Below are 12,897 nucleotides of genomic sequence, written 5' to 3' on the forward strand. Positions count from 1 at the left end.
AACCTGAGAGGCTGTGTGGTACTTGTATACTATCTGACATAAACTAACCTGAGAGGCTGTGTGGTACTTGTATACTATCTGACTTAAGACTAACCTGAGAGGCTGTGTGGTACTTGTATACTATCTGACTTAAGACTAACCTGAGAGGCTGTGTGGTACTTGTATAAAGTCACTGTCCCTGTGGATGAAGAAGCCACGATCTCATCTGATCCAATATACTACAAAATCAAAAGAAATTGATATTACGTATGTTCAAAACTTCAAATATGTCCAATGCACTACACTGTAAACATAGTACTTCATTTAGCTGTGTACTCTTTTCAGTGCTTTTGGCGAAAGGAACTTTCTGAATTCCACAAAATCAAGTACAGTTGTACTAATTTAAATATGCTAGATGTCTTGCACATATACATGTTCTCATGAACACTTGGGATTTTTTCCTCATCACTTCCAGGTTTTGGTGTCGAAGACTATCCATATTAAAATCATTTGGTATGATTTGAGTTGCCGTCAAAAATATACACACCTATCTTACCTTCATTATATCAAAAACTTTCTGATGAATACATCAAAGAAAATGAACCATTTATAAATCCAGTAAACAAAATGAATCATAGGGCAAAAACACAGAACCATGAATTTACGCTCTGTAGATAAAACTCAAGATTCAACAGTTTTAAAAAAGCCACAATGAGTTTACAGCTATTGGACTTCAGCAAGCAACACTTTGGATGTACATGTTTATCATGAGAGTACTGTGTAAGCCAATCATTACAGCTAGACTACTTTTGAGACAATATTTCATCATTACCTCTAACCCCAAGACATCTCCATCATGTATATCGTGGGTTATTTTAGAATCAGTCTACTATATATAATTCTCTGACATTACCTCCAGTCCTGTGACATCTCCATTGTGAGTTATATCACACTTCAGAGTGGGCTCCATTCCTTCTCCTTCATCATCTTCCATGGGCCTCTGTGTCGGGGGTCCCACGTACCAGAGAGATATTTTGTTTTCCTAGAAAATATAAGAAAAAAACACCAAACAATAAGAAAAAAAAATGACTTGGTTATCTTGAACACTGATATCTGGAATACCTTGGATATGTTTGACGATAAACCGTTTGTCGGTATACCGCGGTTTATTTTTCCACGATTCAGTTCACCATACGTGAAACTGATACCACAGTTCGGTTTAAATCGGTCCGTAATTATCCGATTCGTCCGTCATTTACAATTTCAAAATGGCTTCCGCACGAAACATGAGGTCAATGAAACTGCAGAAACGGCAAATAAACTTGTTTCCAGTCTCATATTCAACGGGCCGAAGGATGTTATCACTTTCCTAGTGTTAGCGTAATGAGCATTTGATAAAACTTTTGAGTTTTAAGCATATGATGACAAACGCCTGACTTTTTAACCCACTATGTCACGTATCGTGATACATATGTTATCGTGAACTGAATACCGTGATATGTATCGTATCGTGGGGTAGGCGTATCGTTGCACCCCTATGTTTGACAACTTGAAAACATGAGAAAAAGGGACATTTATACATTATAAAACAACAAAAAGTTCAATTCTTGTTGGTTATCGTGATCAACATGTTAAACTGTTCTACTTCATGTACTTTGTCAGTGCTAGTAATCAAATCATTGACATGATTGACAATAAAAATTCAGTTACTTACTGAGGATAAAAAATGAAACGAATCTACTACTTCAGAAATCAAAACCAACAAAAAATCAATATTGTAACAAATTCTTCTCTGATAAAAGGTTCTTTTATAATAATTACAAACCTTGTTTTTCACCCGGTGTTGTGACCTAGTTTCGATTTGAACATAATGTTGACAGTAAATTTTATCCGCAAAAATACCTTACCTTATCGTCCCAGCTACCGGTAACAAATGTGTCTGAACATTCTAACATCTGTTTTTGACTTGGCTGCCATCTAATTTTGTTGATTTTTCTCGAAACAAACTTCACGAACGCAAACGGTTGTGTGGTCTCCGCCATTTTTGTTTCGTATGATTTGCACATGGCGGGACAAAAGGCGAAAGTAAATAAGAAACCCTTGACGCACGGCTAATCGAAAGTCGAAATTAATTCGGTAGTAATTTAATAGGTAGATTACAACTAATCTAGCTAAAGGTAATAAAAATTAAAAGACTACCCTAAAAAAATAACAAGAGGCCCATGGGCACCATCGCTCACATCAGAACATGGGCTTGTTAAAAACACATCAGCATTGAAAAGTTTACTTTTTGTGGGAGGGGGGGGGGGATCATCTTCGCTAGCCAAGTGTTCGATTCGTTTCCCTCATCTCCCTAGCCAAGTGTCCGATTCGTTTCCCTCATCTCCCAGGGGGAGATGACACTTGGCTAGCGAAGATGGAGGGGGGATTTGAATTTTCTATTACTTGAAAATGTGAATTTATTAATAAAGCATACGTGTATAATTTTGCAATACCTGAAAGGAACGTTTTTAAAAGATTTTTCCAACATATTACTTACATATTACTTGATCTCCCAAGGTGACCCCCCCCCCTTCCGGTGACAATTATTTGATTTAGTTTGAATCTTCACTTCTTGCAGATGCGTACATATCAATTTGACTAAAAAAAAAAAAAAAAACTTCTGTTCTGGAGAAGATTTTTTCCTTATATATTCTTATGTTAATCTCTGATCGCTCATTGTGGCCACACTCTAACCCGGGGGTCATGAAAAAAATTGAATCAACACTACCTGAGGATGCTTTCATCCCTCCTGGCCCAGTGGTTAAAATTCTGGAGAAGAAGATTTTAAAGAGATTTATCCCATGTATTCCTATGTAAAACTTTGACCAACCTCGCCCTACCCCCGGGGCGCCATGATTTGAACACACTTGAATCTACACTACATGAGGATGCTTCCACATGAGTTTCATCTTCTCTGGCCCAATGGATCTGGAGAAGAATATTTTTAAAGATTTTTTCTATATATTCTTATGTAAAACTTTAAACAGCCAATGTGGTCCCACCCTACCCCGACGGCCATGATTTGAACAAACTTGCATCCACGTGCACTACCTGAACATACTACCACATGAGTTTCATCTTTCTGGCCCAATGGTTCTGGAAAAGCAGATTTTTAAAAAATACAATTAATTTTTCATTAATTCACAATTATCTCCCCATGGAAGGGGACATGGCCCTTTATTTGTACAAACTTGAATCCCCTGCACCAATTAAAGGACACTTTGTGGCAAGTTTGGTTGAAACTGACCCAGCAGTTCTTAAGAAAATGAGAATGTGAAAAGTTTACAACGACAACGAGGACGACAGGCAAATTTTGATCAGGAAAGCTCACTTGAGCCTTCGGCTCAGACGAGCTAAAAAGTACAACTACCACTCATGCATGTATGTAGATGTGTTTTTGCATGCCTAATTATGTTGTAGATTTTTAATTCTTTGATTTTTTTTTCGGTTTAAGATCTAGAGACAGCTCATAATTGTTTTCTATACAGGTACAAAGTAATGACTTCAAATAAAATTGAAGACATTGACATGAAGACATGACATGAAGACATTGCTGTAAACTTGGTGCAGTCGACATTGATGTAAGCTTGCTACGACGGAGGAACCTAAAGAAATCCCAGCTCTATATACAATTAAAGTCTTTGTGTTTGCATAAAGTTGCAGCAAATACGCGAGGTATGCAGCAAGCTTTGTGGCAACGCACTTTGAAAAAAATGCGCAATTTGAAAAAAAATTTCAAAGTGCCTTAAAATTGGGACAAAATCAACTCACTTTAATTTTTTTTTCAAAGTGCGTTAATATGGTCGATATCAACACACTTTGAAAAGAAATTTTATTTTTTCAAAGTGCGTTGATTTGTACGACGGCGTGTTCGTGCCATTTTAACAATGTAGAAATTTTTTATTAAATCGTTTGTACGATTTACTAAATCGTTTGTACGATTTACTAAATCGTTTGTACGATTTACTAAATCGTTTGTACGATTTAATAAATCGTTTGTACGATTTACTAAATCGTTGTACGATTTAATAAATCGTTTGTACGATTTACTTAATTAAATCGTACAAACGATTTATTAAATTGTACAAACGATTTATAAAATCGCACAAACGATTTACTAAATTGTACAAACGATTTATTAAATCGTACAAACGATTTACTAAATCGTACAAACGATTTATTAAATCGTACAAACGATTTATTAAATTGTACAAACGATTTAGTAAATCGTACAAACGATTTAAAAAAATATTTCTACATTGTTTAAATGGCACGAATACGCCGTCGTAGATTTGGTCCTAACGCACTTTGAAACAAGATGTGTTTGTGAAACACTGATGCCCCCGTATGGCAACATAGCAAAGATTAAGCTTTTCTTAAATGCAAATTTAACTAAATAGTACCAAAAGTAGAGTATTCTCACTGTAAAACAATTGTGAAATTTAAAAGTAACCAAATGTTAAAGTTTTTTTTAAATAAGTACAAAAATCTCCAAGGTCAAGGTCAAAAGGTCAATGTAATTAATATCAAATGAAATGCCTTGCCACATAGAATACTTATGTTGAGCATGAAAGCCCTAGTCCTAACCATTCAGAAGTTATGGCCAACGTTCATTTTTTTTTAAAAAGTCAAACTCCAAGGTCAAGGTTAACGTTCTTGTTATCAAATGAAAGGTCTTGTCATAAGAATCAAATGTGTAAAGTATGAAAGCACTAGCCCTATCTCTTTAAAAGTTATGGTCAAGGTTTGCTTTTTTAAATTAGGTCAATCTCAAAGGTCAAGGTCAGAGGGTCTAAGTTCTTGGTAACCAACGAAGGGTCGACTTCTCACAAGGATTACATATATGAAGTATGAAAGCCCTATTACTTACCGTTCAAAAGTTATGACAAAGGTTAAAGTTTTTTCACAAGTACGGAAATCTACAAGGTCAAGGTCAAAGGGTCAAGGTTGTTGGTATCCAATGAAAGGTCTTTCAACAAACATTACATATGTGAAGTATAAATGTCCTGGTAACTACTGTTCAAAAGATATGGCCAAAGTAAAAGTTAAAAATTTTCATGTAAAAGTGGGTCAAACTCCAAGGTCAAGGTCAAAAGGTCAAATTTGGTGGTACACCAACGAAGGGTCTTCTCACAAGAATTATATATATGAAGTATGAAAGTCCTATTAATTATCGTTCAAAAGTTATGGCCAAGGTTAAAGTTTTTCACAAGTACGGAAATTTACAAGGTCAAAGGGTCAAGGTTGTTGGTATCCAATGAAAGGTCTTTCAACAAACATTAGATATGTGAAGTATAAATGTCGTGGAATCTACTTTTCAAAAGATATGGCCAAAGAAAAAGTTTAAAATTTTCATGTAAAAGTTGGACAAACTCCAAGGTCAAGGTCAAATTTGGTGGTACCCTAAGAAAGGTCTTGTCACAAGGAATATACATATGAAATATGAAAGTCATAGCTCCACCAAATCAAAAGTTATGGACAAGGTTAAAGTTTTTGCGGACAAACAGACTAACAGAGAGAGAGACAGAGAGACAGACAGACAGACGGACACGACAAAAACTATATACCCCCGAAACTTCGTTACGGGGGCATAAAAAAAATTTCAAAGTGCGTAATTTTTCAAAGTGCGTTGTAACAAAGCTTACTACAAACATTTTAAAATGCATGCAGATGAGGTCTGCAACAAACATTGTAATTCCAAATACACAGTATGGAAACCTTGCTGTACACATACTTGAAGCAAACATTGCTGCTAATAACGTCAGACAACACGTTCCTCAAGTTTATGTTTTATCTCTTCGTATTACTGAGTATACAAAAAATATTCATATATTTCAATCCCGTCTATAATTTCTACATTGTTTTAAAAATATTTTTAAATATAAGTACCCCAAAAATTATGATAAAAGTCATTCAAAAGATTACCCATAAGGGTTATACGTATAGGAAATATGACCTGTGGTATCTTTCTAAATATCTAGTAAGGTACCCTAAATTTTTGTGAGGAAACTTACCTATCCTTCAATAACAAATTCTTAGGATAAATTATATATTTTTGAGGAATGTGTCTTTTGGCCTTAACTTGAGCACCGCTGCTATTTGTCTACAGTATAACTTTCATGAAACGTTTCGGTTACTGTTTTCAACTCAACACATTCCTAGCTGTATACAAACAGCAAGACTACTAGAAGTCATCTTCGCTGGCCAAAGGGTTTCCATTACGATACTCTCCTCATGAGGAAAGTTTCGTATCAGAAACCCTTGGCTAGCGCAGAAGACAGCATGTTCGTGGAAAGCCTTTGTCTTGGCCTTAATTATAGAGGAATTCACCACAGGTGTTGCAAATGATGCAAGATGGTAGTCTATCTTTTTATTCAAAGACAATGTCCCCATACTATTCCTTATTAAAATGTAATATGAAATGTTTATTTCTGATACATATAAAAAGAAATTGCTATCGTTTGCACATATACTTAAAAAAAAATAACACTGAAGAAATAGTATTTCTAGCTACTTAATTTATACAAAGGCATTTAATAAGGTTGATTTAGAATCTTACATACATGGACATTAATTTCAAGGAAAGATATGTACAAAATATTAATGTGATATTAAAATAAAGATTGAAATCATGTTTTAAAGAGATATACTTGTTTATTATAAAGATAAAGCAAACATTTTCAACTTCAATTCAAACATTTTAATTTTTTCCTGTTCTTTAAAACGTCTTGCAAACATTTAGTTGTTAAATGCATGCACGTTTCAGGCGAACTTGCTGCGAACAAGAGATGGGCGTGTGTGTTTCTTGCAATGTCCTGCGAACATATATTGGGTTCCTGCAAATTTACTGCAAGCTTGAAAGATTTCAGCCAGTAGTAATCATCTGCGAACAAGAATTTTTCTTCCTGCGGACAATTTTGTATGCTGCAAACTTGCGTCAGGTCTGCAGCAAACATTTCAGTTTGATACAGCCTACTCCGGATGTATTGAAATTCGAGATTGGTATTTCTTTTGCTAAGCTTTTGAATACTTCCATGATAAACTGTATGTGGCATTAAGTTTTGAACGAAACTTCTCGGGGTTTTTCCTTACAAATACAAACATAATTTATAATGGCTTTGAGAAGAATATTATTCGCAATTTTTTATATGCATTCCGAATGATATTTTAGTCTTCATTCAAATGTAATCACTATATTTAGGTCGCCTTATTGTATAAAAGCTTAATACATCCAAGAAGCTTGACGTGTTTTATTGATATTATAGAAATTATGTCGATATTAATAAATTACAGCCACCTTAATTGTCTTTCATTAATTAAAAGCAATATGATCTGCGTTTTTGAGGAAAATTATTTTGCAGTTAAAATGTGTTATTATGAATAATTTTTATGTACTTTAAACCCTTAAGGTTAATAAAACCAAAATAAAAATTCAGACGGGTTAGAAGAAATATTTCTGTACAATCGAATACATAGAATTATTTAAGAAATCAAAAATGTACAGGACGACAATAATGCCATTTTACTTCAATATAAGGTCATAAAAAGTTCTCCCATCGCAAATATGAACAACAGAAGTTTATAAATGTCCATTTTTTTACTATCATTGAAACAGTAGATTGCAAATTTGCAACAAAATTTAACCATGTCAAACTTGCAGCTCATATTGCTTTAAGTTTGCATAAGCATAAGAATAATAATCGACGGTCTCTGGTAATCTGGTAATTTCTTCGTAACCACTTGATTGGCTGGCCCCACTCAGTCCATCTGGGCTCCTTACAATGGTCTGAACCTGAGAACCAACAGGACTTGTTGGTTCATCTGCTCCAGGAATTGAAACCGTTGTTGCTTGTGTGGCAGAACTTGAAAAACTGTTTGAAGAGGGATCGGCAAACGAAAAGTTCCTACAAAAAACCCAAGTTATTGAAAAACTCTCATTCAAACCAATTAAAAAAAACGTTTAGTAAAACAAATATAATAACCAATATTATTTATTTATTATTTATATACTAAAATACTTTCATATTAAACACCCTTTTAAACCATTCTCCACAATAAGTTAAAGTCTGTTCAGGCCCCCCTAATATAATTTATTTTCAACTACTTCTAATATTAAAATGTACGTATATGCTAAATCGTATACACTCACAAAAATTAGGATTTAAGTAACTAAAATTGATCTTATAAACCTCTTATCAAAACTTCGAGTCTTCGGAAATTGGATATTTCTCTTGAAAAAAGATATATTAATTTAAATTAATATTTTATTATGTAAAGTAAGATTACATAATGGATTGAAAACCTGGTATGGCCTATATAAGTCCTCTCCAAAGGTACCGGTAAATGTTATACGTATTGAAAACTCAACTAAAAGATGACCTTCCATTTTTGTAAAATAAAGAAAGGTTATCTTTAAGATAAGTTTTCAATACATATAATCTACTCTAAGGGCTGAGTAAACGAAACCCTTCTGTTGTATATGGTGACGTCTCTATACATGTAAGTGAGAAAAATGCTCGAATCTTTCTTTTACAACGTCATTGAACTGTGTGTCCGCCAAAATGTTCCGCCAGAATTATTGGCACTGGGACATGGACACTGTTTATCTAAAAGTTTTCATTTTTCATTCTCAAATTTTAATGTTTACAAACACTTAAGTAATTTTTTTCTATTGAACATCCAAATTTTGAATTTCAGTTGTCGATACGATACAAATGAAGAGCTCCAAACCTTTGTATGTAAACCAAGCCTGTTCTATTTTTTGTTACATAATATATGTTCGTTTAAAGCAATTTTTAAAGAAAGAAGTTAATTCTAAATTCAGGTAGATATATAGTATCTAGAGATTTGCTGAATCTCGTTTTGTTATAATCATGATGTTATCCATATGTAAACAAAATCAAGGATAGATAATCTTTAAGCTCTGTTATCTCATTAGTAAATCAACAAATGTTGTTCAACTTTTTGCTGATCATTAATATTGGCTTGGTTAGGAATTTTAAACATTAAAACTGGTATAAAAAAATCAGTTTAAACTGTGTCCAAGTCCCCTTTTAAAAAAGTAAGCAAAACCTTGTTGGCTGATGTTTTTCAAACTAATTGTTTGGCCATTTTAATCAGTTACACTATGAATTGTCGACGGATTTTCTCACTGTTTACCGATCACGACAAGGAGTACAGTGTGCCAGGGCTTCTCAGTAAATTTTAAATCAAGCCCTTCTCTTTACTCCTCAAAAGGATATTGACAGTAGTGAAAGAAAAAGTTCAAGAGTTCTGTGCAACGATATATTCAAGAAGTGGTGTGAATTAGTTGTGGATAGTCAAAAATTCCAGAGAACTTTTGGACGATTTGAGTTTAAAAGATTTTACCAAAATCAAAAGTTTCAAACCGTACAACTTTTCAACTTTAGACACAACCATTCCCCACGATAAATTAAAGTCCTTGCTTTTTGATAACACTAATAGCTGCTTTTTAATCAAAGGGAAAACTCACACATTGTGATTGCACACACAAGTACTCAGAAGTTGATATAATAATAATAATAATAATAATGATTGTAATTATATAGCGCCTTTCTAGCATAAATGCTACTCAAAGCGCTTTACAATCATTATTACCCCAGCAGACCTTAACAATCCAGAATCTTTCTCAGTGCAAGCTGCCGTTATCAGCGCTAGAACACTAACATTCTGACAATATCTTTCACTGTCTATAGCCAGGTACCCCTTTTACACTTGGGTGGAGTGAAAAAAAAAATAAAAAAGATTCTTGAGTTCCTGAATGACAATGTCTATGTGGATTTTATAGACCAGGTATTCCAACTATCTATTGGAATTTCCATGGGTACATATATCAATTGGCTCTGTTATTATTATTTCGTATAGATAGGAAGCAGAATATGGACAAAATCTTATGTGTGAAAAGAAGAAAACAATGGCTTTTGCCCTCACCTCAACATTAAGATACATGTATATCGACGGCGTATTGTCAAATAAGAATGTCATTCCCATGTCGATACAAATACCATTCCCATGTCGATACGATATATCCTGGGGAGCTTGAGATAAAAGATACTAAAGACGTTAATGGCAATTTAACTACTCCGCTTTATGATTAACGTGATGACTTTAACTTTTCTATCGTCAATTTCACTTACATATACAGCAATATACTTTCATCACCAGCATACGGAGTTTATATATCTCAGTTGATTTGATACGTAAGAGCATGCGCTATGTATGAACAATTTCTAAAACGAGGTAAATTATTGACGTACAATTTAATGAAACAAGAATATCAGCAAACTTGTTTAAAGTCATCATTTTGTAAGTTCTTTGGTCAATACATGCAATGACCTTGTCAGAAAATATAATTTATAATTGAGTTAAATGCTGACTGACGTTTTTCATACTAATTGTAAGTTCATAAGTTATACACTGAATTGACGACGGAATTTCCCGTTATTTCCCGATCATGACAAGGGACAGACGGCGGGTGTGACCAGTCAGCAGGGAATGCCTCCTTCATGGCACCTGATCCCACCTCTGATCTATTAGAGGTCCGTGTTTGCTCTGCTCCTATTTTGTATTGTTTTATGGACATTGAGATTGAATACTGTTCGTAATCTCCATATCCTTCACTTCATCATGACAGCTGATACCGCCTCCGAAGCTAGATTCAAAGGTCCGGGTTTTGCTTGCATACTTTATGTTATCTCAATATATATCATTTATAAAGATAAGGAAAAAGATTAATATACATGTTATGGATTTTTTTTACAATCTAACATAGAAAGAATAGCAAATTTATGTAGTTTCAATGAGCTCGTTCTTTCAATGCTTTATAAATTGGTACGTAAACATCATCTAATCCAGCTTTTATCTTTTTTCTTTACATGCAACCTTTCTAATTCTTTGATTAAATTGCTGTATTTTTGTTAAAACTGATACCTTCCACATCTTCTGATCGTGAATATAAGGAGGCAAATGACCAGCAATACTCCCAAACTGATGATTATCAATAGTTCGAAGTTGAAGTTTGAAGTGTTGATTAAGCTTTTCACTGAAATAAAATGAATTCAAATCAACCTATGAAGTATTTAATCTATTTGCTATATAAATGACTGGAAAACTTGTTTAGAAATGCATAATTGCGTCTCGTTACTTTTCTTGCTTTTTACAGTACACTTTTTATTTCTTCTGCACGCCTATATTTACACATAAAATAATTATCATCTCTCTTTCCAATTCCAAATGAAGGTTAAACTGCAAAATTATTTTATAGCACGATTTAAGAATAAAATAAAACAAAAAATAATTGTACCTACTCACCGTCACATTTTTCTCCAGTCCATTCAGATTTACAACCTTCTGTGCAATTACCATCTTTTGAATCACAAAAATTATTAAAACAGTTCGGGCTACAGATTTTAGAGCACAATTCACCGTAGAAGCCAGCGCAACAAATACTACCGGCATCACTCTGATTTCTACACGTCGATGGCTGACAATTTGAATTGTTTCTTTTTTCACATTTGAGACCATAATAATCTTCCTTGCAGCCACTGGCACAGGTTCCGTCTTTCGGGTTACACAAATTTTCAACACAGCCGGGACTACATTTTTCAAGACAGGAAGTGCCGTATCGTCCATCTTTACAACCATTTATACATCCGCCTTTGTCATCACAATATAAATTGTTGCAGAAAATAGAACAGTGGTTTTCGCAATGTTTCTCCCATCTTCCTTTATGACAAGACAAACAAGACCCATTAGTCTGAGAGCACGTGCTGTCATAACAGAGACTAGGACATTTTCTCTCACAGTATACTCCCCATGCAGCGGTTCTACAACCTCGATTACATATGCCGGAAGTTTGATTACAAGGTGTGATACAGAATTCAGGGCACGCTAAAAGTAAAAGAAATGAGACAATTTAGTTTTACTCTGCTATAATTTACAAAAGCAAAATTCATTTCTTTTTAATGATGTGATTTCGTATTAATAGTACATAGATGTATGAATACTCGTAAATTAATTGAATCATATATTCCAATTCTAAATTTATTAAACTTTTCCATCTATTTAATATACATCGTTCAAAAGAAATGTTTGATTATTACTCACCCAGCGATTGAATTCCATCTATAGCCAGAGTAATCATTAAACTTAAAACATACAGAAAGACAATCATTGTCAAAGAAGTGCCTGTGTTAATCGAACCCTTATGGCTTGCTGTTTAGAATTTAGAACATAGCTTCATTAGTTTGTTCTAAAAAGGCAATGTACTGAACGGAAACTAAATACAGGCAATGGTTTTTCCAAAAAGGTGTTTAACAGCTACCTCAAAAATTTAAGGATATGAAGGGTTAAAAATTTAAATGAGCAGCATTGATAATGACTAACCATCCAATATTAATGGTTTACCTTACAATGTTAATATTTGCAGATAATCGTTTAAATACAATAAAGGAAGTAGCCATGTACATAGACCTTTTGTACACGTTTTTAGATTCACCGAGTTTGATTTTGTTTGTTTGCCGGTTAACATCCCTCTCGAGAATTTAAGACTCATATGGAGACGGCACCACTTGCCGATGGAGAGCTTCAAATTATGTCCTATGCTCTGCACTCATGTTCCAGACCATTAAGAAGAGAGGGATCTTTTTTATATAAGCATCTGCGACATGGGACTTCGAGTTATATATACGATCTCATCGGAAGAAGCGGTCTCCACGTCGCACCCTAAAACCTTATGTAAATCAACAGTTAGGTCTTCATTACATTTGCACTGCACTTTACTCTGTCCATTATTTTTTTTTAAATAGTCTACTTGAAAAGACCAAAAAAGGTCTTGTTTTTTCCTCGACATCAGAA

At 34.0% G+C, this 12,897-nt stretch overlaps 2 protein-coding genes across 2 annotated transcripts; both read right to left on the minus strand.

Moving 5' to 3' along the window:
- Positions 1 to 140: 140 nt before the first annotated feature.
- Positions 141 to 2,076, minus strand: LOC134233465 (nucleoporin Nup43-like; the record flags this gene model as incomplete). Its single annotated transcript, XM_062715434.1, has 3 exons — positions 1,887 to 2,076; positions 893 to 1,021; positions 141 to 218 (listed from the first exon to the last, which is right to left on the minus strand). Coding segments are annotated over exons 1-3 (366 nt in total), but the record flags the coding sequence as incomplete, so codon positions are not given.
- A 4,092-nt stretch (positions 2,077 to 6,168) lies between these two features.
- LOC134233464 (platelet endothelial aggregation receptor 1-like) lies at positions 6,169 to 12,214 on the minus strand. The gene is made up of 5 exons (XM_062715433.1): positions 12,148 to 12,214; positions 11,353 to 11,931; positions 10,972 to 11,083; positions 7,676 to 7,925; positions 6,169 to 6,387 (listed from the first exon to the last, which is right to left on the minus strand). Exons 1-5 carry the CDS (start codon positions 12,212 to 12,214, stop codon positions 6,169 to 6,171), a joined length of 1,227 nt encoding a protein of 408 aa, XP_062571417.1.
- Positions 12,215 to 12,897: the final 683 nt, after the last annotated feature.

This window comes from Saccostrea cucullata, unplaced genomic scaffold (genome assembly GCF_032062105.1).
Source record: "Saccostrea cucullata isolate Sc308-1 unplaced genomic scaffold, CSIRO_AGI_Scuc_v1 ctg7342, whole genome shotgun sequence".
NCBI classification, from domain to species: Eukaryota; Metazoa; Mollusca; class Bivalvia; order Ostreida; family Ostreidae; genus Saccostrea; species Saccostrea cuccullata.